This window comes from Diabrotica undecimpunctata, chromosome 4 (assembly GCF_040954645.1).
Source record: "Diabrotica undecimpunctata isolate CICGRU chromosome 4, icDiaUnde3, whole genome shotgun sequence".
Taxonomy (NCBI): domain Eukaryota; kingdom Metazoa; phylum Arthropoda; class Insecta; order Coleoptera; family Chrysomelidae; genus Diabrotica; species Diabrotica undecimpunctata.
The window spans coordinates 97165511-97191701 of NC_092806.1; the positions used below are offsets into that span (position 1 = coordinate 97165511).

The following is a 26191-nucleotide window of genomic DNA, read 5'->3' on the forward strand; positions in this document are numbered from 1 at the left end:
AGCCTTTTGATTGAATAACGCCATTAAATCACAGGACTAGTTATTTTTTACAGGACACAGTTAACTTAACTTAAAAAATAGTTGTTTGATTGGAACGACGCCATTCAACCGAACGACTATAGCTATTAAGTCTAATCTTTATGACAACATTCAAAAGTGATTCATTACAATATGGTGGCAACCACTGTTGTTCTTGTTGAACGGTTGTGAGTTAAAATGATAGAAAAGGAATCAAAAAAAGTCCTAGTGTTTTAGAAATCAGAGATAACGGAGTTGGTTACGAGCAATTCAACTAAGCTCAAATTTAAAGAAAACTTTGAAGATAAACTGACTGATCATGAAAATTTCCATCAAGGTAATTATTGTAATTTTATTATTTTAACCAATAATTTGCTATCATAAGTAGACAATACACTGAGAGAAAAGGCGCCTGATATTTTACACTCAGAAAAAGTAATTTCTAATAAATATACAGTATGAAAAATGAGTTGGTAGTTCAAAACCTTAAAATTTTCTGCTGAACAATTATTATTTCATATTATTTATTTCCAGGATCTTCCCCAAACCTTGGACTATAGTCGGACAATTTTTAATTAAAGGTAACTCATCTACAAATTTAAGTGAGAGCTAACGGCAACAATGTTAAATATTAGGAGTCTTACCGGGGTCGTTTTTATTGTGTATGCTTCGCCAACGTAAATAAATAAAATATAAAGATAATTCCATAAAATTTGCCCCCATAACAATATAAATTGTTCATCCCGGTGCGTTTTTCGAGCGTATAGTTCGACAAGTTCAGTTGAATACTTTGAAACATCGGTAAACTAACTGTTACCGATTTTGAGGTCGAGACAAAATGATGTATAGTCTTATAAAACGCTAATTTAACTATCTGGCTGCGACATATACATATACACATGTATATGTATAATATGTCGCTGCCAGATGGTTAAATTAGCCATTCGATAAAACAGCTAGCTTTTTGATTGAACAACACCATTTAAAGTGGTCGGCTAATCGACATTCAGACTAATGTCGTTTTCTGTCCTCTTTTGTATACAAAATGTGTCAAAGATTAAATCTTTTAGCAAAAGCTGCTATCGCTTTGTTGAATTAAATGGCCAATTATATATATATATATATATATATATATATATATATATATATATATATATATATATATATATAGGAGGACAAATTCGTTAAACTTCCCGTGCTCAAATGGGTATCAATAGAGTGTTATGACGCATTTCAGCATCCTGGCTTGATTAGACACTCGAGCAAATAAAAATTCAAACTCGGAAAGTCCAAAGAATGTCTCCTAAAACTTGACCACTGCAGTAATTAGCGTATAGTATGTCCTCTGGGCTATACGACATGTGTAAAATATTAAATCTTTTAACAAAGCTGCTGTCGCTTTGTTGAATTAAATGGCCAAATATATATCCTAGAATAACGATATCTATAAGATGAAACTTTTATCTTAGACATTGTATAAAAAATAAGATATTTCTAAAAAATATTATAGCGTACTTACTCTTCTAGCTTTTGTCCTGGTACAATAGTATCATGCATATCAGAATATATTGAATAAGCATCTGGTATTGGGCTAACATATTTTGCCGAATTTTTCTTTAGGAAAGAAAATTCAGATGCTGACTCCACTTCCTAAGAAAAAAAAAATTGAAAATCGAATTGAAACGCAAGAAAAATTGGATTTACAATTAAACAATAAGAATTTTTTAATAGTTTGCAGATATGCACATTAATATTGCAAAATCAAAAAATAATAATACGAGAAGCGGGAGAAACCGAGAGAATTGATGTTTTAATCATTACTGGTCTTGTAATCAAAAATTAGATGTATAAAGAGTTACTGCTTTGTTCGGTGAAATTCTCCAATCACCAAGACAAATTTGACAAAAAATCCTCAAAAAAAATTAAGAATTTTGCGCTAATCGGATACCTTTACGTTGAACTACTCCTGAATGATAAGCCAATACGAGTATATAAAGAATGTCACTTCAAAATATTTTAGTTTATTTTATGTTTTTTTAAAGTTACTATCAATAATGTCTATTTTCAAATCCTCATCCTAACGTGTTCCTTAGTATAGTTCTGCTAAAGTAGCGTAAATTAATTATTCATTGTAACTTTTTTCAAATTTTCTGATTTGGTTTTAGACACACGTTCTTTTACGTAATAGACCAGGGCTCATCTGTGAAAAAACGACTACATTTGGATGTGGGAGGTGGCATTCTGATTTTTGCAGAAAAAGTTGTCTGATAATTTCAGTAATAATAATTGACTCCCTCTCAAAGAGGTTGGGAATATTAATAGAGAAATAAAAATATTTAAAAATTACTACAACAATATTTTTTTCTACTTTGCTTACTTATAACTTTAAAATTATTCATTTTGGAGCAAAGTCGTATTAAAATAAAATAGGGATAATTGAATGTAAGATACGAATAGTTAAAATTGCTTTAATTTATTACCCTTGCTGCAAGCCTTTCTTATTTAACGTTTTTCAACAACTTCTAATGGAGCACTTTTGTATCTTCGTGTATCTTTTAATGCTCTAAATACAAATATTCTCATTTGAAAGCTGTACAATCTTTGTTTAAACAAATTAAATTTTTTTTTATAATTTTTTTATAATACTTTAACAAAAACGAACTTCACAACAATATAATTTTATGTTATTAGATTGAATTTATAGAATGAAATTAAAAATTATTATTTGTATCATATAATCCTATAATTATCTGTCTATTTTTTTATAGACGTGCTTTCTTACGCTGTGGACTGAAAGAATCTTCTATTACTTTACAAAAATCTTCATCTTGAAATTAAAAATTACTCTCCAACTTTTCATCACATAATTCTATTATTTTGATTATTTTTATTATTATTTCATAATTAACAAAAATGAACTTCGCAGCAATATATTTTATGTTATTAGATTTAATTTATAGAATTGAATTAAAACTATTATTTATTTCATCATATTATTATCTTTTTTTAAAACAAATTAATTTTTTTTTACTAATTTTTCTGATATATTAATGAAAATAAATTTCACAACAATATAATTGTATGTTATTAGATACAATTTAATTAAATAAAATTTAATTAAGAATTATTATTTATTCACCTTTTTTCAATTGTCGGATAATTCGCAAAGCAATATTATTAATCTCGAAGAAGAAAATACTGATGTTGCTATTAACTTTAATAAAATAGGTTTAGAATTATATGATAAAAATTTGGGGAGTAAGATGAAGCTTTTGGTGAAATAACAGAAGATCTTACCAGTCCACAGAACAAGAAAGCTTAGACGAATAATTATCTGAAAATTGAAAAAAAAAGATTGTTTCTGTATGAAAGAAATATTAATTTTTAATTAAATTCTATAAATTAAATCTAATAACATAAAATTATACTGTTGTAAAGTTCATTTTTGTTAATGTGTCATAAAAAATTATTAAAAAAAATGAATTTGTTTAAACGAAGATTGATTAAATAAATTAATTTAAAATTGATTCATTAAAAAATATGTGGTTTTATATTGTTATAAATAAATAAATTTATTTATAACAAAAATAAAGCATCTTTGGGATATTGCAATGCGTTAATTAGGTGTATCTATTCGAGTTTCATTGGACTAAAAATAAATGAAAAAAATTGCTTCATTAGAAGCCAAGAAACTACATTTTTTACGTATACCGATTTTGAACGTTGAAATTCAATTTTCTTCAACCTAGTTTTTTTGGTATTTTTCACGCGCTTTACCGATGGTTTTTAGTATTATAATATATGCTCCGAATGTCTTAAAAACATGAAAAATTGTAGTTGTGAAAGATGCCCGAAAGAAAAAGTTAATGGTTTAAAGATTACCATCCTATTGTTTATAACTTCATCGCAAATGCCGGTCAACTTTGACCAATTGTATCTCAGGAACCACTGCTCGTAATTCATCTTTTTTTATATAAAAAACGTCTTGCCGAGTGTTATTTAACGTCATTTTCTAAATTTAATTTAAACTAATAGTTACCAAGATATTATATCTGTTTTAAACCAAGAAATTGTTTATAATTTTAGAACATTCCTGAGAGCGACCAAATAATAAAATTTCAATTTTATTACGTACGTTAGATAGGTGGAGTACTTTTCTATATGTAAACAAATTTCACTTTACGAATTTCAATGTTAAAACTTTTTTTATACATAATCTATTAAATCGATTTTAATGAAAGTTGATGGACTATTTAACTATATTATAAAGATTTTGTAGACAAGTTATGAAGGACCTAAGTGCAATCTAGGTTGTTAAAAACATTGAATAAGAAAAGGTTCTTTTTTATTTATTGCTATTTAGCAGCAAGGGTAATAAATTAAAACAATTCTAACCAGTCGTATCCTATAAAAAATTAAATTATGGCTCTTTTTTTTTAATACGATTTCAATATTAATCATTTCAAAGTTATAAGCAAGGAAGGTGAAAAATGGTGTTTTTAGTAATTTTTTAATTATTAATCCCGACTTATTTGAGAGGTAGGATAATTTATATTACTGAAGTTATCACACAACTTTTTTTGCAAAAATCAGAATGCTACCCCTCACATCCACCTCAAAACACATCCGACCTAGTCTATAACCTCATAAAACGAAAACAAGGAGAATAAAATCGCACGTCCGTGATGAGCATTTATTTAGCAATCACTCGACGCCAGTCCATCAACCATGAAATTCGTTTACTAATATAGTCTCACAGATAAAAAAAAATGTGTTTATACTCATTCTAGCTCAAAAATAGTAACTTCTCAATAGCATTAATTTTAATGGCAGCTACATTTGTAGAAATAATACTCACAAACACACATTCTTTTATGTAACCCCATAAAAAAAAGTGAAAGGGAATAAAATTACATGATCATGGTGACCATTCAACAGACACTAGATGCAGAGTTCATCGGGAAATTTGTTTTTAAATAATGTCTCACTGTCAACATGTGGAGGTACCCAATCTAGCTAAGTAATAGTACTTAGTCAATATTATTACTTTCGATCTACATCTGCAAGAACAGTTTTTACAAAAAATAAAAATTTATAGTGTAATGGTTTTGTAAGAACCATTTCAATAAAAAATAACCATAATTGTATTTCTTATTACAACTGCTTCTTCTTCTTATGGTGCCTATCCGTTACGGATGTTGGACATTAACATGGCTATTCTGACTTTGTTGACTGCTACCCTGAAAAGTCCGGTAGTGGTTAAGTTAAACAGTTTTCGCAGGTTATGCAGCCAGGATATTCTTCTTCGTCCTGGACCTCTTTTCCCATGCACTTTACCTTGAAGTATGGTCCGAAGTAGGTTGTATCGTTGTTCATTGCGCATTATATGGCCCAGGTATTCTAGTTTGCGACGTTTCATGGTTATGACTAGTTCGCGCTCTTTACCCATTCTATGTAGTACTTCTTCGTTGGTAACTCTGTCTATCCAGGAAATCCTCAACATGCGTCTATAGCACCACATCTCAAATGCTTCGAGTCTCTTCAGTGATGCTTCAGTTAAGGTCCATGACTTCACGCCATATAAAAGAACGGAGAATACGTAGCATTTTAGTAAACGAACTTTTATTGTCAATTTTATATCGTAGCTGTTAAAGATTTTTTTCATTTTGACGAAAGCTGATCTTGCCTTCTCGATCCTTATCTTAATTTCCGTCGGATGGTCCCACTGTTCATTTAAGTTTGCACCCAGATAACAAAAGTTGGTGATTTGTGTTATAGGTTATTGGTTAACTAGTAATTGACCAGGTGGGATCCTATTTTTGCTTATAACCATGTATTTGATTTTTTTGATGTTAAAGTCAAGCCCAAACCTGCTACTTACTTCTGCCACCCTGGAGACAAGTGTCTGCAGACCTTTAAGACTGTCTGCAAAAATGACAGTATCATCAGCGTATTACAACTACACAAACGTTTAAACTTAAATAATTGGAATTTTTATTTCAATATACTTCAATATTGATACTTGTTTGTTAACTGAAAGGTTTACAAAAAATTTGACTAAAAAAAAAAATAAAAAAAATACATCAAATGGTGTTCGAAATCTAGTCCCTGCTGCAGTTGCCAAACTCGTTAAGAGCTGTATACCAATCAGTGATCGAGTATTGCTGCTTAAACTAAACGAGAAGCCATTTGATATACATAGACCTAGTACAAGTATATGCACCAACAGCGGATATCACTGAGGAAGAGCTCGAAGAATTTTATCTTCACATCGAAAGAGCTCAGAAATACATAAAAAGTGACATAAAATTCTTCGCTCTTACGGAATATTTATTTATTTATTTTTTTTATTTTATAGACATTAGTCATTCAGCCAGTTGCAATAGATTCTCTAATCAGACAAATACATAATCATATCCCTAATACAAAATTAACGGATAGTTAATAGAAGAAGATACGATAAGAAAACATACGAAGTCACTTGCTTTTCGTGTAGTCGTCTAGTTGCCCATCAAGACATTTTTAGTAGACAAACAAAACTGGACCTCGGGTCCACGGGTGAGGTGGTAAGGTGGAGGTAAACTTCCACACGATCATAAAAAATTTCATGCTCGCGTACAAATCTTATAGAACCGTGCAGGTGTCAGATAAGAAATATATACTGATATTGTATATTTGTTGTGAATCTGTAGCCAATAGAGACTGGATATTGAATGGTGCATATATATTAAATTTGATTTAATTTTTTCGCGAAATTAGTTCTAGGAATGACAGAGGCACTAGATTTATCCAATTCTTCCAAGAAAATAATCTTGTAATAACTAACACCTGGTTTAAACTCCCTAAAAATCTTTTAACGTGAACGTCTTCTCAAGATGAAGAAGATCATATTATTAGAAACCGAATTGACTATATTATATATGCAAAATACAGCAATAGCATCGTTAATGTCAAAGCCTATCCTGGATGCAATTTAGAAACAGATTACAGTGCCGTCGTATTGAATTTGAGAGTGAAACTTGAAAAGGTTCAAAAACTCAAAATAGAGACAGACTCGACTGGAGTAAAGCATCTGAAGATCAAATGAACCAAAGACATAACAAGTGGACATAATTTTAAACACAATTGCAGAAATAAGTAGTCAAAATAATTAAGAATAATTAAATAGAAGATAATTGAATAGTTGAACAATCCTTTTAAACGCTATTGTCGTAGCTGGAAAAAGATAAAATAGATCGAATAAAAAGGAAACCCTGGAGACCAGCGATATATTCGTTTTGATAGAAGCCAGAAGTCTAATTAAAAATAAGAGTTAGATGCTGATAAACAAAACAAATTTGGAAAAAAATACCTTCTGGAATTATTTGGGGATGGTAAACCAGAAGAATAACTATAACTAAAACAAAAGCACATAAGGCACCCGGTGAAGACGCAACGGTGGCTGAACACTTCAAAAACTTAATTCCTGCTGCAATCAAATATCTGACACAATGCTTTAGTCGTGTTTATGAAACTGTTATACTACCTCAATACTGACCAATACACCACTGCCACATATGTACCAATACCCAAGAAGCATAGGACAAAAAAATGTGGTGATCAAATGATTGATGATTACAAAAAGCTTTTGATAGAATCAAATATAAAAAATTAATAGAAATTCTGCTAGAAGTATGGTTAAACGGACTTAATATCACTATTATATAACACGTATTGGAATCGAAGAGGCTGTATTTAAACAAACGATGGTAACACTAAATTGGTAAACATTGAACGATTAGTACGTCAAGAATATGTTCTATCCCAAATTCATATGAATCTGTATGCTAAATATATAATCTGATCTTCGCTAAAAGCAAGTCTGGAGGGAGCAAGTATTAATGGCATTGGGACAAACAAAATAAAGTATGCAGACGATACAGTGATCATAGCAGAAAATAAAGAACATCTACAGATACTCACAGAAGAGAGAACCAGAATGGGGTTAACTGTTACAGTTAAACGTTACAGTTAAACGTGAGAAACATACTTACCAATCTAAAATTGGCCACACCAATAAGACTGATAATAAGAGCACTAACATGTTATATATGGTCCCTGCTTCTGTATAACGGTGGAGATGAACAACATGTTCAAGGATACATCAACAAGTTAAATTCATTTGAAATGTGGCTGTACAGAAGAATGTTGCGAATAAGTTAGATCACAAAAACAACCAACGTAGAAGTATTGTCGCAGATGAATACTCGCCCACATCTTCTGAAGATCGTCAAAGTTAGGAAAACCTCATACCTCGTACATATAATGAGATACTAAGAATAAGTATTATTATTGAGAGCAAAATTTAAGGAAAACGTTCTACAGGAAGAAAGAAGAAATCGTGGCTTAGGAATATAAGAAACTGAACTAGAACTTAACTCTCATACACCAAACCTACAATAAACAAAGCTTTGCCATAATGATCGCCAACCTCAGTAGAGATGGTACATAGGAGGAGGAGGATAAATCATTTGGTGAATTTTACCAAACTGTTTTTTATTTTAATTAGAAAAATTTCTTTTCCAGTCTTTAATAGTTAAGAAAAGTATACGTTATTAAAGTCACTAGGGCCAACGGTTTCCGTGAAAATGGATCTAAAAGAAATTATGCATACTTCTCCTAAGTAGAGAGACAGGAAAAGAGATTATTAATCCTCAAATAGGAAAATTTATGCAATTACCTGAAAGTAGTCGAAACATATCAAACGAATTGTGATTTTTTTTTCGACTATGACACCCCACAGCTCCGTTAGTATCAACTTTTGGACTAAGGTAAATGTAGTCAAATCGCATGTTTTAACCCAAATAGTCTACAGTTAATATGTGTCTATTCTTTACTGAACACTGTATATAAAAGTAACTATTATACAGAAATAACTATGGGCAAAAATTGTAAATTGTACTAACTATTGTGATTAGATGAAAACTTTTTCTTTTTCCTCCAGTAAGCACTAAAATGGGATATGCAAGGGAATCACTTTGTTCGAAATAAGCCCTTATAGTGATATCTATTGTTGCCGATGGTTTCAATTGGACTTCTTTCACAAATTCTTCCTGTAGGCTTACATGTTTCTGTAAAGTGTTAATTTGGACAATCTTTAGAATAGTAATATTTTTTTTCGTAACGTTTTGGATACGTAGCGTGGCTTGCACATCTGTTTTCACTGGAACTTGTAGTTTTTGCTCTGTATAATCTTCTGCATTATATATCAACACTGCTTTGATTTCATTATTGTTCTTGAAAATTGACCTAAAATGGTAAAACAATATTTTAAAGCTTCATGTTTTTGATTTACAATAATTATTGAATATTGGTAAAAAGTAAAGAAATCCTCGAATGAAATCATTTTCACTTCACTGACAACTTTGTCCTTCTATGCCAAATCCTTTAGGAAGATACAAAAGATATTTTAGATACTTAATCTTTAAGGACTCATTAACAAAGAGTATTACAAATAAAGTAAAATAGTTGCTCAATTTGTATCTACAAGATTCATATACATTAACGGCAAACCTAGCATAGAATTATACATATCTATATACAAAATAAGATCAGTAGAGACCATTACACAAATGGGCCTCAAAAAACTTTGTAATCTCGTCATTTACAGCATTTAAAAAGGTGAGTATTTGATATAATTATTTGTCATATAGTGTACCATTTTTACATGAGGTGTACGGGATTATACGTAAGAAGTAAAACAGATAATTCTGACGAGAGTCATGAGGTCAGACTGAAAGAAAAAATTGTAAATATTGACTTAATGGCTTATTCTACTATTTTGACCTGTTCGAATAGTAATTGGTTCTTTGCTGATTACTATTGTTTTAGTTTTCTGAGATAAGATTGTCATATTAAATTCTTTTGTTCTTATGTTAAATCTGTGGACCACTCTTTGCAGACTCTCTTCATCTTGGGCTATCAATATTGCGCCGTCTGCGTAACAGAATATTTTTAGTTCTTTGTTTCCCATTCTATATCCTCTTCCTTAGTTGACACTTTTGATAATTTTATCCATGATTAAATTAAAGAACACAAGGCTCAATGAGTGCTGCTGTCTTATTTTGCTGCCTATTTCTATAGGTTCTGTAAGTTGTCCATCTATTCTGACTTTCGTTTTGTTGTTTTCGTAGATATTTTCAATAGTTTTTATGATATTTAGGTAAACTTCTCTATTGCAGACATATTAACTAATAATACCTATATATTTACATTGCATAAGATGCGTTTGCATTGTAAAACGGGGTTGTATCTTTCTCAGGGACTGACTAACGTAAAGATTTCGCGAGACATTTTTCACTATATCTCTGGATGAGAGATGCCAAGTATGTTGTGTGCCATATTGTTGTGTGGGTACAATACTAGAAATTATTTGTATTGTGTACCAATTCACTTTAGGTCTCACCACGGTCGCAGTAAGAGCTTTTTCGAAAAATTAGAGCATGGCTCGTCAGAAAAAAATTAGTAGAAGTAGCATAATAAGCTTTTAATTCAGATAGTGGAATATTCAGATAGTTTTATTAAAGATTCAGATGATTCAGTTTTAGACAAAAATTTCGTGCTCTCCTCAGAGTCATCAGATCTTATGATTTCAGATGTATCTATGGAAAAATATAATAGTTTTTGAGAGAATAAGGAAGACAATATTACTGCTGAAATTATCCAAAGTGACATTATTGATGATTGGGTATTACCAAATTGTCACAAATAAATTAAACTGATAACATATGTCCAATACTTTGTAAAAAAGATTATAATATTTTGATCCAAAATGATGGTCCAAAATATTTATGATATAAAACACCTTTAGATTGTTCTAGATTGTTTGTCGATGACGTTCTGAAATCATGGTTCATGAAACTAGTCACTATGCAGAAGTTCTACTACAAAAACATGTAAAACCAAAATCTCTATCGAAAAAATGGCAACCGGTTACTTACGATGAAATGAATATTTGTTTCCTCTATTCTCAGCATGAGAATTGGAAATGTTCCCAAAGTAAAAAATTATTGGTCAAAGGACCATATATTTTACAACTTTATTAGTTCAATGATGACACTAAAGAATTTCAAAAACTGTATAATTCCTCATCCAGAATTGGTCATACGAGTATATGAATCTATGATAATTTGGAGAGGATGTTTACTATTTCGACAGTATAAAAAAAATAAGGCGCATAAGTATGGTGTAAATATGTATAAATTGTGCAGTGCTGACCTATATGTAATTTTTAAACTTTGTACTGTAAAGGTGAAACTATGACAGTAAAATCTCATGCTCATCATATCATAGATTAGTTGATGCAAGAATATTATGGATCGGATACAATTATTTGAATTTTGTTTCACATTCAATGAAACTTTGAATATTATTGACCTTGACTATAAATTGGTGAAAAAGGTATTCATTTTGGTGATTAAATGACTTCCTCTTCAAAGTCCAATCCGCAAAACTCGAAGTAATACCGGTGGAAAGTGGTAGTGGAATTTATATTAAATACTGTAGCCACTTGGTTGCCAAATAATAGCAAACGTGAAAAAGCTACAAGTTACCTATTCTTGACTTCGTAAATAGAGAAACTTTGTAACGATGAGTTAAACGAAAAAAATATTATACACTCCGTCAAACCGATGCAGATAATACAAAGAAAAGAAAGTGTACAAGATGAAAGTTATGTTTGCTAATAGGACAATTATTTTAATGTTAATTTTAGAAGTTATTTTAATTTTGCTGCATAATTAAAATATTTGGTCAGTTTTGAAGTAAATAAATGTTAAAACGAACCATTTTACTTCTATTAGGGATAAAGCTTAGGACAGGAAAGTTTTTTCTCACTCCTGCTTTTGCAACATACAGATTGAACGAATTTAAAACGGAACATACGAAATCAATGTATTTCGGCTCAACTCCGCTCTAGGTGGTTGGCCAACAAAAGGTTGTCAAATAATTATATTATAAAAATCCAAAACTTCAGCGGGCTGCTGGATTCTGAATTCTTTCAAGAACAAGTAAAAACTCCACCCAAATAGGTTGCCTAGAATCACTGAAAAAACTAGCCTACACAAGCAGTTATTATGCTGTCAAACCACTTATCGCTTCCTTATAGTCCAAGAGATAGAGCCGAAATTTTGAACTGATCAGTAATATGACATTTCTCTATTGGAATATATTCATTGTAACTGGGTTAAGACTTTGCCTTACAGGCGGACGCCCCTCGTGGTACAGGGGGTGGCTATACAGGGATGAAGTTGTCATTTTTTTCGGAAAAATTAACGATCGATAATATGGCTGAAAATTTGCCCAGAAATATATTTAAGAAAAAAATGTGATTTGTAAAGTAAATATGACTTTAGTTTGAAAAAAAAAACATTATCATAATATCATTTTAAAACTACAAAATATTCTATAAAAGATTCAGACGATGACGTAGAGTTTTATCAAATGTTTTAGAAAAGTTTTTCTAATTTTTTTTTCTCATCGGAAAAATCGTTTGAAAATTTTTGAAAAAAAATCATGGTATAACTGACAGAAAATCGAAAGGATTCTACAAATCAGATTTTACCTCAAAAAATTAGGAAAATTTTCATTTACGGAAATTTTTTTGGAAAATTTTGAGGAAAACTCTACTTGACGCTTTTCAGAAGAGTAACAGAAGTGAGCTTACAAATTTTCAAATCAATCGGTATAAAAATATCATAATAAAATCAGTTTGAAAATTGTTACCGAGACCTAGAATGCGCAGGCAAGTGGTACATTTGATCCCGTTTTATGGCTCTCTGTACCAACCCAGCTGTCCGCACTTTTCGATTTAGAGTTTTTAGGGGCTAAATAATGAGCCATGAAAATGGCGGACATATTACTTATCGTTAATTTTTCCCCAAAAAATTGCAATTTCACCCCTGTCCGCCACCCCTTATGTATCCACTCTCGCGTCCGCCCTTTGGGATTTCGTCTAGTTATACCAAGATCTTACTCTAGGCAAATTTTGAGCCATATTATCGAACGTTAATTTTTCCGAAAAAAAATACAACTTTATCCCTGTATAGCCACCCCCTGTACCACGAGGGGCGTCCGCCTGTAAGGCAAAGTCTTACAGGCGGAGTTACAATGAATATATTCCAATAGAGAAATGTCTTATTACTGATCAGTTCAAAATTTCGGCTCTATCTCTCCGACTATTAGGCAAGCTCCTCTTTCCTTTAAAGGAGACAGATAGTTGAACGATATTTTATACAATGTCTATCACCGGGTATGGATTTATTTTTGTCCAAGTTTTATATTGGTCCACTATTTCAAATGCAGTTCAAACAGACATATATTAAATTGTATGTTCCGTTTTAAATTCGTTCAATCTGTATATGATGAATATTATATTAAATATAACTTTGAATACAAACCAAATATCTTTTATTTTCGAAATGTAGGCACCCTTTAAATGTCGACTTTTTGCGGGTTCACTACCAGACATATAGGACACGTAACGCAGTCAACGTAAGTTTATAAATATCTCTGAACGCAGCTAGCGTGTTAAAGGTGTAAGCTAACCTAATACAAGAAGGACCTCGTTGCCAAAAACTATACCACTAATAATAATTAAATATTACGCATGCAAACTGGTTTTATTTTAATAATGCACGTAACAAGCTGAATTTTGCCAAAAATGTCAATTTTAGGATGCTAAAAAAATGCAAAAAAGTTTACCTCTTTTATCCCCGGGCTTTCCCCTAAAACTTCCCACGGAGAGGGGAGAAAAGGGAAAAACCGATTTACCAAGAATATGTATGCCAAAGAAAAAAATGTTTTAAATAGAAAATGAAGCTAAGATAATTTTGAACAAAAACATTTATTAGCATTTTTTGCGTAGAATTAACCATTCTCTCAGAAACAACGATTGAAGCGATCGGAGATTTTGAATCTCAGTTACGCGCGCGAAATCAATGCACATTAAAATTTGTATCAGCTCGACGGTAAAAATTCAATATCTTTTGATTCGAGTGTCCTATCGACAAAAATCCAAATGCGTTTTAAAGGTAAAGATTATAAAAATTCGTATGCAATTGTTTTATTTTGCCACAAATGAACTCATGTGTTATAGTGGTATTAAATAATTAAACGTGGCGTGATTTTTGCTATTTTTTATGATTCTCATGAGATCAATACAATGTACATCTTTTATTGACCGGCCACTATGGAGTTTTTATAACTATAAGCTAATCTTCAAAACCTATAGCATAAAATTTTAGTTTTGAGTTTTGGCAACAAATGTGAGGCATTTGAAATATGCTTGAAAAAAATGAATTTAAACTTTCACCTTACAAACAATCTAAAATGTTTATAACAGCACATTTTTAATTAGACTAGTACGTTTTTTAAAAGTACATAACTTCTGCTATAAATTACACCTAAAACCGTCTTCTTGAAGGCATTTTCTGTGACGTGCAATCGTTTGTAATGTAAAAGTTTAAATTCTGCGTTTTTAGTCATATTTCAAATGCCTCATATTGGTTGCCAAAAATTAAAATCGAATTTTCATGTTACAGGTTTTGAATAGAAATTTCACTACGACCGGTCAATGAAAGTAATAAATATTATTGATCTCACAAGAATCGTAAAAAAATGTAAAAATCGCGCAAAGTTTATTTATTGAACTAACTTCATTTGCTGCAAAATACAAAAATTGCATACGAATTGCTTCACTGTTAAAAGGAATTTTGATTTTTGTCGATAGGACACTCTGTCTTTTACTGTCGAGTTGATACAAATATTATTTAACATTGATTTCGAGCACGGAACTGACATTCAAAATCGCAGGTAGCTTCAAACGTTGTTTCTGAAAGAACGATTCGTTCTATGCAAAAAGTGGCTAATAGAAATTTTTGTTCAAAATTATCTCAGCTACATTTTTTATTAGAAATATTGTTTTCTACGGCGTACAGATTCTTAGTAGATCGATTTTTTTGCGTTTTTAGCCCCCTGCGAGGCAGGTTTTAAGGAGAAGCCCGGGAGTAAAAGTGGTAAACTTTTTTGGATCTTTTTTGGGGTCCCAAAATTGATATTCTCTGCAAAATTCAGCTTGTTCGTATGATTTTTGGGGTCAAATCTGTCGACTGGACTATAGCATAACTTGAAATTGCGCTCTGCTAAAAATTTTCACCTTCCTCAACTGGCTTCATTTTTAGCTCAATGATGCAACATTTTATGTAAGATTTTTCAGTATTTTTTTTTATTCATAATGAATAATTATAAGTTTTTATTTGATATGTAGATGAAAAATATATCAACATACTCAAGCACAACTGTGACATAGCATGATGATCTCAAAAATTACAAAAAACTAGATAAATTAAGCAAAAAATGGAAAGAGGAAAAATTAGTAAAAGAGGCGCATGCACAGCAGCCAACTGGCAAAACTGGATCCCGATGATGGAATATTTAGGAACTGTCATAATACCTATCAACTTACTTGTTTTTAACGTAACTCAAACGAATTTGATGATCCAACCACTCGAGATGGCTTTTATAATTATCTGGATTATCAAATATAACATTGCACAATAAACACTTTTGGTCGTTGATATATGCTTGCTCGTTAAATGGTTCCTTATTCAGAGAGCTTCCTCCTAGAAAATATTTTCAAAAGTATTTAATTAACATTCAGCTTAATATAAGCTCTTATAAGTAAACTGCTAAATAATTCAAATGTGTGTAAAAAAAGTGTGTAAACTCAAATTTTAAATATATGAAGAAGTGACTGCGTATTAATGAATCATATTTTACATTGACCCACTCATATAACATAGCGAAGGGAGATTTATCAAAACCGGGAAAAGGATTTACCTAATTAGTCCAGGCGGAATCTGTCGAAAAGAATACCATAATGGACATTTTTTATAGGAGTCTATGTTTTTTGCTGGAATCACTTCAGAATGTACCTATAAATTGTATTTTGTAGTTTAATGGAAGCTTTGATCTGCGATCAATGAGTCAATATGCTTTATTCAACTTAATACCAAGTTTCTTGCGCTTGGCGAATATAGGCTTTTTCCACGATAATTCAGATCCAGATCCAAATGTATGCCAAGGTATTTGTCTCTAACAGTTTGTGGTAGTTATCAATTATTAAGCGTAACAGGTAGACAAGTATTTTTGTACATGGTAAACGTCACGAGTGCTTTTCAATTTATTTGCTTTAATACGCTAAGTTTTAGTTAGTTTTGGACCTTAGTAAGACTAGTTTGTAGATTTCTAGAAGCTAATGTTGGGTCGGGTAATGATGCTAAAATCGCTGTATCATCAGCAAATATTACAAAGTAGTCAATCGTGTTGTTGGAACGTCTGCAGTGTACAAGAGGTAGAGGATTGGACCTAAAGGAATGCCTAAGTTTATTGGATGTAGGTCTGTAGTCTTATTCTCATGTTTTATTTGGAAGTACCTAGCTGCCAGACACGATTTTAATAGCTAAGCAGTAGTTTCTTTAGTTTGACTAGTCTTTCGTGCCTTACCTTCTCAAAGGCTTGCTGTATATAAATAAAGACTGTAAAATAATACCTTTACGATTCAAGATCTTATTGATTTGATTAACCGCTCTATGCATTTACTATATTGTCTTGGATTTTTTTACGAAACCCGAGTGGGTGATCTGGGATTATTTTCTTTTCGTTTATTACAGTTTGTAGCCTTTGCACATATAGATTCCCAAATACCTTGGAAAGAACTGGTAACTGGTTTTTGCCGGGCTTAAGTATCATAATAATCTGGGCAACTTTCCATATGCTAGGAAAGTAATTAATTCGTAGTTTGACGTTAAATATGGAAGTTATAAGTCTCTAACATTTTTCATATAGTTCTTGAAGTATTTTTCTAGAGACCAAATCAAAACCAGGAGCCTTGTTTATGTTAATCTTATTCATTGTTGTTTACTTAACTTCCCTAACAGTGATCTTGCCATGTAGTGGATCCATTTGAAAGGACATATTTAGGATACGAAAACATTTTCTAGATGTTTGCAGAAGGCTTTGGCCTTTTGTTTGTCGTTTTTGTTAAAGGTGTTATTATTATTTTGATTAGTGGATTAGAACCTTTTGAGATTTCGTATTGCTTTCCACAGTGAGTAATTTGCAGCTTACAAGCTGGCAGCTTGGTATAGGCTTGCTAGATAACATTGGATTCCCTGATTTTGTTCTTCTGTGATTAGCTCTTTCAATTCTTTAGTGGTTTTGCTTAATTTTCTTTTATTTTCTATTGTCGTAACTTGTCGCCATTGTCCCACAGTTGTCTTTATTTTTTAGTTAGTAGTGGCAAACCATGTCGCCCCTTGTATTTGATAAGGTTTTCATTTGCCATTTCTATGTCCATTTCTCTTTTTAATGACAGGTCGAGAGTAATTAGATTATCTAATTTTTTCCTGAATACTCTCTAGTCGGATATTCAGGACGGCTATTTTGAATTTCAGTTTTAAGATGTTTATATATGATCACTGAAGAATGACCAGATAATAAATCAAACACGTCAGATGGTCAGTATGTTGGCTTTTCAGTGGATATTTGCTACGAATTTTGTGCCTTAATAGTTGCGATTAACGCTCGTCACACTATGTTCTCAATATGCTAAGCATATTGAGAAATCGAAACCTGCATGTTACGAAATTATAATTTCTTTTGTATTATTGTGCTTTAGAGGACAAGAGGCGGCAGATATTGTTGATGGTCTAATTTTTCTTAATTGTGATTCTTGTCGCCTGGAGATAAAATAATATGGAATTAAGAAAACTATATTAAAAATGAAGATAAATCGTGTTGCCGGAGAAGATCACATATTAACTAATTCTTATTATAAAACTAAATATATTATTAAAAAATATATTACTTCAGAAAAAAGGAAGTCCGTAGGACCAGATCTGACCAAACAACTATTAAGACTAATCAAAAAAATAATATAACAAAACAGAATTCCACAAGAATGGAGATCAAGCATCCTAATACCTCTCTTCAAAAAGGGAGACAAATCGGACCCGGAAAATTACAGAGGAATTAATTTATTAAACACAACACTAAAATTAACAACCAAAGTGATAACAAATAAACTTAATGAAATTATAACTCTAGCAGAACAACAATGTTTTAGGTCGGGAATATCATGAATATCATATATTTATAATGAGGCAAGTGCAAGAGAAATCATTAGAATACAACAAACCGGCAGATCTATGTTGTTTCGTGGACCTTAATAAGGCATTTGACCGGGTCAAATTAAAAGACGTTATCCACTTACTGACCGCAAGAGAGATACCTCTAGGAATAATCAAAACGATCGAAAATATCAACCAAAACAACACTATAAAAGTAAATGTAGAAGAAAAACTAACCGACCCTATTGAAGCTGGCAATGGGATAGGACAGGGAGATTCCTTGAGTCCTCTATTGTTCAACCTGATTATGGATGAAATAATAAAAAAAAAGTAAGAACTAAAAAAGGATACCAAATGAGAGAAAAACAACTTAAAATAATCTGCTATGCACACGACGCAATACTACTCTCTCAAAGTGAAGATGATTTACAACGTATGCTGCACCAATTTAATATAATCGCGAGAAAATTTAACATGTTAATTTTCCCAAAAAAGACAAAATGCATGGTTACAACAGCAAACTTACTAAGATAATAATACTAAAATACTAATATAACAAGTGATGGAGTTTAAATATCTAGACGTCACATTATCTAGCTATGGAAAGCAAACGGAGCCACAGGCTGCCTAAATGAAACAATATGGAGAAATAAAAATATCGGAAAAGAAACGAAAGACAGAATTTACAAAACAGTTATCAGGCCAATAATGACGTACGCGGCAGAAACAAGACCTGACACAGAGACGACAAAAAGAATGTTAGAAACAGCAGAGATTCAACACTTACAAAAATTAATAGTACAACACTATGGGACAGATCTAGAAATACAGATATACGACGTAGATGCAAGGTGGAGAACATTAAGAACTGGGTAAGAAATAAAAGAGTTGAATGGAGTAGTAAGGATGGCAAGAGACGGTTCCCCAATAGGAAGACGATCAGTAAGAAGACCACGAAAATGATGGAACAACAACTTACTGGAGACACATTGAAAAACAGACAGAGTCATGTCTATATAAAAAGAAGAAGAAGAAGACAAAAAAGGGGGCAAGTTGGAGATTCAAAAATATAGATCAATTGGTTTTGTATTAAAGCATGTTTAATCATCCTGTAAGTCCTTCCAAATTTTTGCCCTCACAAAATTGTTTTAGCTACGCCCATATTAACAAATCCTTAGAAGAATTACGCTACGCTTTCTAATTGGCATATCGAGGGCAAGTCATGGTTGGTTCTTTTATGATCGTTTTTCTTCTGAGAAACTAGCAAGTAGCTTGTGTGTTTTGTCTATCCACTAACCCTTCACTGCTAAGAACAGATGTATAATTCTCTCGCTTCCTAAAAAACCTCAGAAAATTAAGGAAAGCCCTTTCACCCGAGTCGCTCCTTAATTCTAAAGTATAATTAGGGCTAATCTCACATGAGCCAAAAAAATCCCCTAATTAGAGAAAATTTAAGCTCTTATACGTATTTCGAAAACTATTAATTTATTTGTGTACCAGCCTTTGAGTTAAGCAGGTCAACTTAGCGGTAAGTCGTTTATTTAGATTATGTCTTGTAACTGTCCCGCTAATTTTGCCACCCCGATGCCATGCTATTCTCTCTCCTGATGCCACCCAATATGTAGCTTCGTCGATTTTTAATAATTTTTAAACTGTTTGTCCTTGTGTCGTGTTGTGTTAATGTATCATTTAATGTTTATGACATTCTCCATATATTGTTGGATAGCCCAATTTTAACGAAATGCCTATGAAGATGCTCTAGGAGCGAAAGTACTTGGGCAAGATTTAATAAAACAAACTGTGCTCGATATCTACCTTTTATTTGATTGAAATTAATATTAAAATCAACATTTGCAATAACCATAACATAGTTGCCAAAAATTATCATGGAAGTAATCATTTGGAATTAATGCCGTACATTTTTCAACGACCTAAACGAATGGGGATTAAAATCAAGGGTTACGCCCTAGATTTCTCACCCCTGTATCAGCTGGTACGTACGGCACTGCAAAACAAAAAAGTGATCTAAATAACGATCCGAAACTATGTTTATGAATGCCGTACTGCCGTACTGCCGTTACGAAAATTTTCGTAAAAGCAAATAGTGTCCCTGCTACTGGTCATTATTTTTGTATTACCTACCTAAGTTATAAATACCGTACAGATATATTTGGCCAAAATGACTAACACCCTCCCGCCTTGAGTGGCAAGTTTACCTTAGCGGTGTAGCCTCCTGTACCGATAAAAATTGCCGGCATAGTTTCTAAAGTTGTTATTACATATCGTAGTATTAATTTATATATTGTTACGATAAATATACTGGCCTAAATATATGATGACTAATAATTCTGTTTTGTTGTAGAAATTTGGCGAAGGATCTAGATTCAAATTATGGTGAATCCTCCAACTAGATGTTCTCGACTATTCTAGTATATCAGGATTTCGTATATAAATACAACATTTTTATATGGAGGGGCAGTTAATAAAGAAGATTCGCGCTCGCGATATTGTTGTTACGCTCGCCCAAATAAATTATGTGTATTATTCGTTTAAATAAATTGATATAAATTATTGTGCCTTTTAATGAATTAAGATAAGAACAAGACATTATAAATTAAATAGACATTGAAATAAATATCACAACAAATGGTGTCAGAAGTGGGATCGAACATAAATTAGACTTATAATAATAATACAAGTGAATATAAAATAAATTGTGAAAATGACGACGATTTATGAGCTGACAGTGACTAATTTAAGAAGACATCTCGAAGACAGAGAATTAGCTTCTACCGGAAAAAAGGCTGAGTTAGTCCAACGACTAAAGAACGCTTTGCTAGAAGAAGGTCTAGATCCAGAGACTTATATATTTGAAGATGCTGTCATCTCGTCGATTTCGAAATTGGAGAACAAAGTTTCTGACGATATTTCGAAAGTTTCTTCTGATGTAGCCAAAGTTTCTGGTGATGTAGCCAAAGTTTCTGGTGATGTAGCCAAAGTTTCCGGCGACATCGCATCATTGGAGAACAAAGTATCCGGCGACATCGCTTCTTTAGAAAGCAAAGTTTCTAACGAGATTTCTTCTCTGGAAAGCAAAGTTTCTGCTGACATCTCTAAAGTCACTTCAGAGATATCTGCTCTTGACGATAGAGTGTCTTCGTTAAAAAACCAAGTTGCTGCCGATATGTTGGCCTTCGAAGAAAAGATATGGAAAGAGATGGAAAGGAAGATGGAGGAAACAGGGACAGCAGAGAGCGGTAACAATCCGATTACAGTGGAGATAAAAGAAGACGAGACGAAATGTAATTTGGAGACATGGCCGAAATTTGAAGGAAGTGGAGGTTCTATTCATGTTAAAGTCCCAACTTTCGACGGAAAATCATCATGGAACAACTACATGAAACAGTTCGAATCAGCCGCAAGAGCGAATGGATGGTCTGAAAAAGAAAAGGCTGTAAACCTGACTATCGCTCTTCGAGGAGATGCCTTAGATGTGCTTCAGACCATAGCCGTAGAGGAGACCGATGATTTCGAACAACTGAAGAAGAGGTTAAATATGCGATATGGCCACGAACATTTGGAGCATGTATATCAGTCGCAGCTTAAAAATCGTAGACAGAAGAAAGATGAGGCTCTTCAAGAATATGAGGTAGATATTGCCAGATTAGTACGATATGCTTATCCAACAGCTCCCGAAGACATGATGGAAAAATTGGCCGTTCAAACGTTTATTGATGGTCTTCGTGATCATGAAATGCAGAGAACACTGCGATTAGCTCGTCACAAGACGCTGGTTGATGTCCTATCCGCCGCCCTCGAATACGAGTCAGCTACGCAGGCCTCTGGCGGGTACAGTAAAGTTAGGACTGTAAAAGAGGAAGGAGATGAAGATAAACTTGACCATCTCGTTAATATGATGAAAATTATTACATGCAAGAAAACGAAGACCATAAAATCAAGAAACTCACCATCAGGAAAACCAGAACGAGTCGGCTTTAGGGGAGCAGCTTCGACCCGGAACTTTTCCAAAGACCCTCTTATACTAATAGCTTCTTTGAAATGTCGTGAAGATAGTGTATATGTAGATAGAGAAATAAATGGTAAAAGACATACGTTGTTGGTGGATACGGGAGCGACCAGAACCATTATACGCCCAACAGTTATAAACAGCCGTAAGAAACTATTACCAACGAGGTTGCGACTTCGGACCGCTACAGGTGAAAATGCCAACATTCATGGAGAAATCCAGGTACAATTGGGAATTGGAACAGAAAAGTTTGTCCATACTGTTATAGTTGCTGACATCGAAGAGGATGTTATATTAGGAATGGACGTAATGAATATGCATGGATTCCAATTGGATTTTAAGAATAAGGTAATCAAAGTTGGCAACGAGGAGGTATTTCTCCATCCACATAACGACAACACTGTGCAAGCAGCCATTACAGAAGATACAGTCGTGCCTGCGAGAAGCGAAACGATCATAGTAGCGCGACTACAGGGAATTGTAGACGAAGGGAGACCTGTTATGATGGAGCCTTGGAACCACGACGATGAGGTTGGCCGTGGAATCATAATTGGAAAGGAATTGGTGACTTCGGCTAAAGACATTCCTGTGAGACTTATCAATGTCAACGACTACCCAGTGACCATAAAGAAAGAGACAAAAGTAGGAACTTGTGTACCTGTGACATCCATAATCCGTCAGGCGACAACATCTGATAATTCCAACGACAAATTCGACCAAATGGTTGCAGTTGCAGGACAGTCTCTAAATCAGATGGAGAAAAGGAAATTAAGGGAATTTCTTCGGCAGTATCGTGATATTTTCGTACCGAAAGGAGGAAAGACGGGAAGAACTACCGTTGTTAAGCATAAAATTGATACTGGTAATGCTAAGCCAATTCGTCAAACAGCTCGACGATTACCACAGGCGAAGAGAGAGGAAGCCGAAACGATTGTTCAGGAAATGAAGAAAAACGGGGTGATAGAACCTTCTACGAGTCCATGGGTCTCTCCGGTGGTCCTGGTTAAGAAGAAAGACGGAACGACGAGGTTCTGTGTGGATTACCGTTTGCTGAACAACGTTACCAAGAAAGATAGTTATCCTCTGCCTCGGATCGATGACACATTGGACACATTGGCTGGAAGTAAATTGTTTTCTACTTTAGATTTGAAGTCTGGATACTGGCAGGTAGAGATGGACCCAGTCGATAAAGAAAAGACAGCCTTCACCACAGGATCTGGATTGTGGCAATTCAACGTTATGCCATTTGGACTTTGTAATGCTCCTGCGACATTTGAGAGGCTTATGGAAAATGTGTTGAGAGGGTTATCTTGGAAAACATGCCTGGTTTATTTAGATGACATAATCGTCTTGGGGGAGACATTCGAAGATCATTTGAGGAATTTAGAAAACGTTTTTAATCGACTTAAAGCTGCCCAATTGATGCTAAACCCCAAGAAGTGCCAGCTATTTCAAGGTAAAGTCAATTATCTGGGTCATATAGTCAGTAAAGAAGGAGTGGCCGTGGATAAGGGAAAAATCGATTCCATTAAGGAATGGCCAAAACCAACTGACAAACATCAAGTGAGAAGTTTTCTTGGACTATGTACTTACTACCGGAGGTTTATTAAGAAGTTTGCAGATATCGCTAAGCCATTAACGCGACTTACAGAGGAAGCAAGAGAATACCGCTGGGATATAGACTGCCAAAATGCCTTTGAAACGTTGAAAAAGCATTTAATAACAGCACCAATTTTAGGGTATCCACTGCCAGAAGGAGAGTTCATCTTAGATACGGATGCAAGTAATGTGGGAATTGGAGGAGTGCTGTCTCAGATTCAAGGAGGACAGGAACGAGTTCTCGGATATTTTAGTAAAGTTCTTTCAAAACCTGAACGGAATTATTGCGTCACGAGAAGAGAACTTCTGGCAGTAGTGAAATCAGTAGAGCACTTCTATCAATACCTCTATGGCAGAAAGTTTCTAATCCGAACCGACCATGTCGCCCTTAAGTGGTTGATGCAGTTTAAGAATCCAGAGGGTCAGATAGCCAGGTGGATCGAACGACTCCAAGAATACGATTTTAAGATTGAGCACCGGGCCGGAGTTAGCCATAGAAACGCTGATTCTCTTTCCAGAAGGCCATGCCCAGCAGAGTGTTCCCACTGCAACAAAACGGAATCCAAGGAAGCAGCAGTGCTAAGAACGACGATTGTTAACGACGACTGGACGCCTACTAAGATAAGGGAAGAACAAGAGAGAGATCCAGTTATACAGAAAATCCGAAAATGGAAAGAGGAAAACCGTCGACCACCTTGGCAGGAAATATCAAACCTATGCTCAGTAGTTAAGACGTATTGGGCCCAGTGGGACTCATTTATCATCGAAGATGGCTTGCTCAAACGAGTCCTGGAAAATGATGACGGTTCGGAAAAGAGAAGACAGTTGGTGATCCCAAAGAGCAGAATAGCCGAAGTACTTCGTCAGTTACACGACAGTCCATCGGGAGGGCATTTTGGTGTAAGGAAAACCCTTCAGCGAATTCGGGAACGGTTTTATTGGATGAACAGTTCCGACGATGTAAAAGACTGGTGTAAGAAATGTACTATTTGTGCCACGAGTAACGGGCCTTACCGAAAAAGGAGAGCTCCTATGAGACAATATAATGTTGGAAGCCCGTTTGAAAGAATAGCTTTGGACATCGCTGGGCCATTTCCAGAAAGTGAAAATGGAGGCAAGTACATGCTGGTAGTAATGGATTACTTCACTAAGTGGGTCGAGATTTACGCACTTCCAGACCAGAAGGCCGCCACCGTTGCAGATAAGTTGATCCAAGAATATATCAGCCGATTTGGAGTGCCTTTGGAGATCCATAGTGACCAAGGCAGGAACTTCGAAAGCGATCTATTCCAAGGAATATGTGATAGACTAGGCATGAAGAAAACAAGAACTACCGCGTATCATCCGCAATCGGATGGTATGGTAGAACGAATGAATAGGACAGTTGGCAAGTATTTGACAAAGATGGTGTCCGATCATCAGCGAGACTGGGACCAATACCTTCCGTTCTTCACAATGGCCTACAGATCTGCTGTTAACGAATCAACAGGCCAGACACCAGCCAAAGTCCTATTCGGACGCGAAATGCGACTACCTTGTGATCTCGAGTTTGGATGTCGACCTGGAGAAGATGTAGCAGGTGAAGATTATGTGATCGAATTACGAAGAAGAATGGACGATGTACATGAGTTGGTCCGTTCCCACCTTCAGATCGCTAGCGACCGAATGAAGAAACGGTACGATACACAAGCCGAAAAGGGTTGCTTTAAGAAGAACGACAAGGTCTGGCTCTATAACCCCAAGAAGCGAAAAGGTTGTTCTCCCAAATTGCAGCAGTTTTGGGAAGGCCCATACCTAATTATGGAGAAGATCAACGATGTCATCTACCGAATAAGCAAGATTCCGAAGGGAAAGCCGATGATAGTACACCATAACCGGCTGGCGTCTTTCGAAGGTGACCACGACGTAGATGAAGAAGTGGAGGTAAACCAAGTCCAAGACGTGTCTGACCTCACGTTTGAGGAATTCATGGGTGCCTATGGAGGTACCGGTAAAGCAAGACATGGTGTTACCACTGAAGAAAAGCAAGATCTACTCGCGCTCCCCAATGACTACTCGCTGGCACTTACCATCCCGGCCAGTATCAAAGACGCACCAGGGTTGGCATCCGTCTTTCGAAGGAAGTTTGGTCGAGTTGCAGAACTTCAATGCCAAGTGCCAGCTCCCGGTAAAACCTTGAAACTCCAAGATGCATCACGTTACCTTTTCTACCTGGTAACAAAAGACACTGCCCGTGACCAACCTACCTACCGAGATGTATGGGAAGCCTTACTTTAATTGAGAGAGCACGTACTAGAGTCCGACGTGCAAAAGTTAGCCATGCCAAAGTTGGAGTGCCGCCAATTAGATTGGAGGGTTATCCGAAATATGGTGGAGGAGA

The 26191-nt window shown here is 34.1% G+C and overlaps 1 protein-coding gene across 1 annotated transcript in view; it reads right to left on the reverse strand.

Annotated features, from left to right (window-relative positions):
* LOC140439813 (putative helicase mov-10-B.1) overlaps positions 1-26191 on the reverse strand; it is a 93276-nt gene that overhangs the window by 45263 nt on the left and 21822 nt on the right. The window contains exons 3-5 of the mRNA XM_072529964.1: positions 15521-15677; positions 8964-9306; positions 1538-1668 (exon numbers count right to left, since the gene is read on the reverse strand). Coding sequence (XP_072386065.1) covers positions 1538-1668; positions 8964-9306; positions 15521-15677 — 631 coding nt within the window. The remainder of the gene's footprint in view (positions 1-1537; positions 1669-8963; positions 9307-15520; positions 15678-26191) is intronic.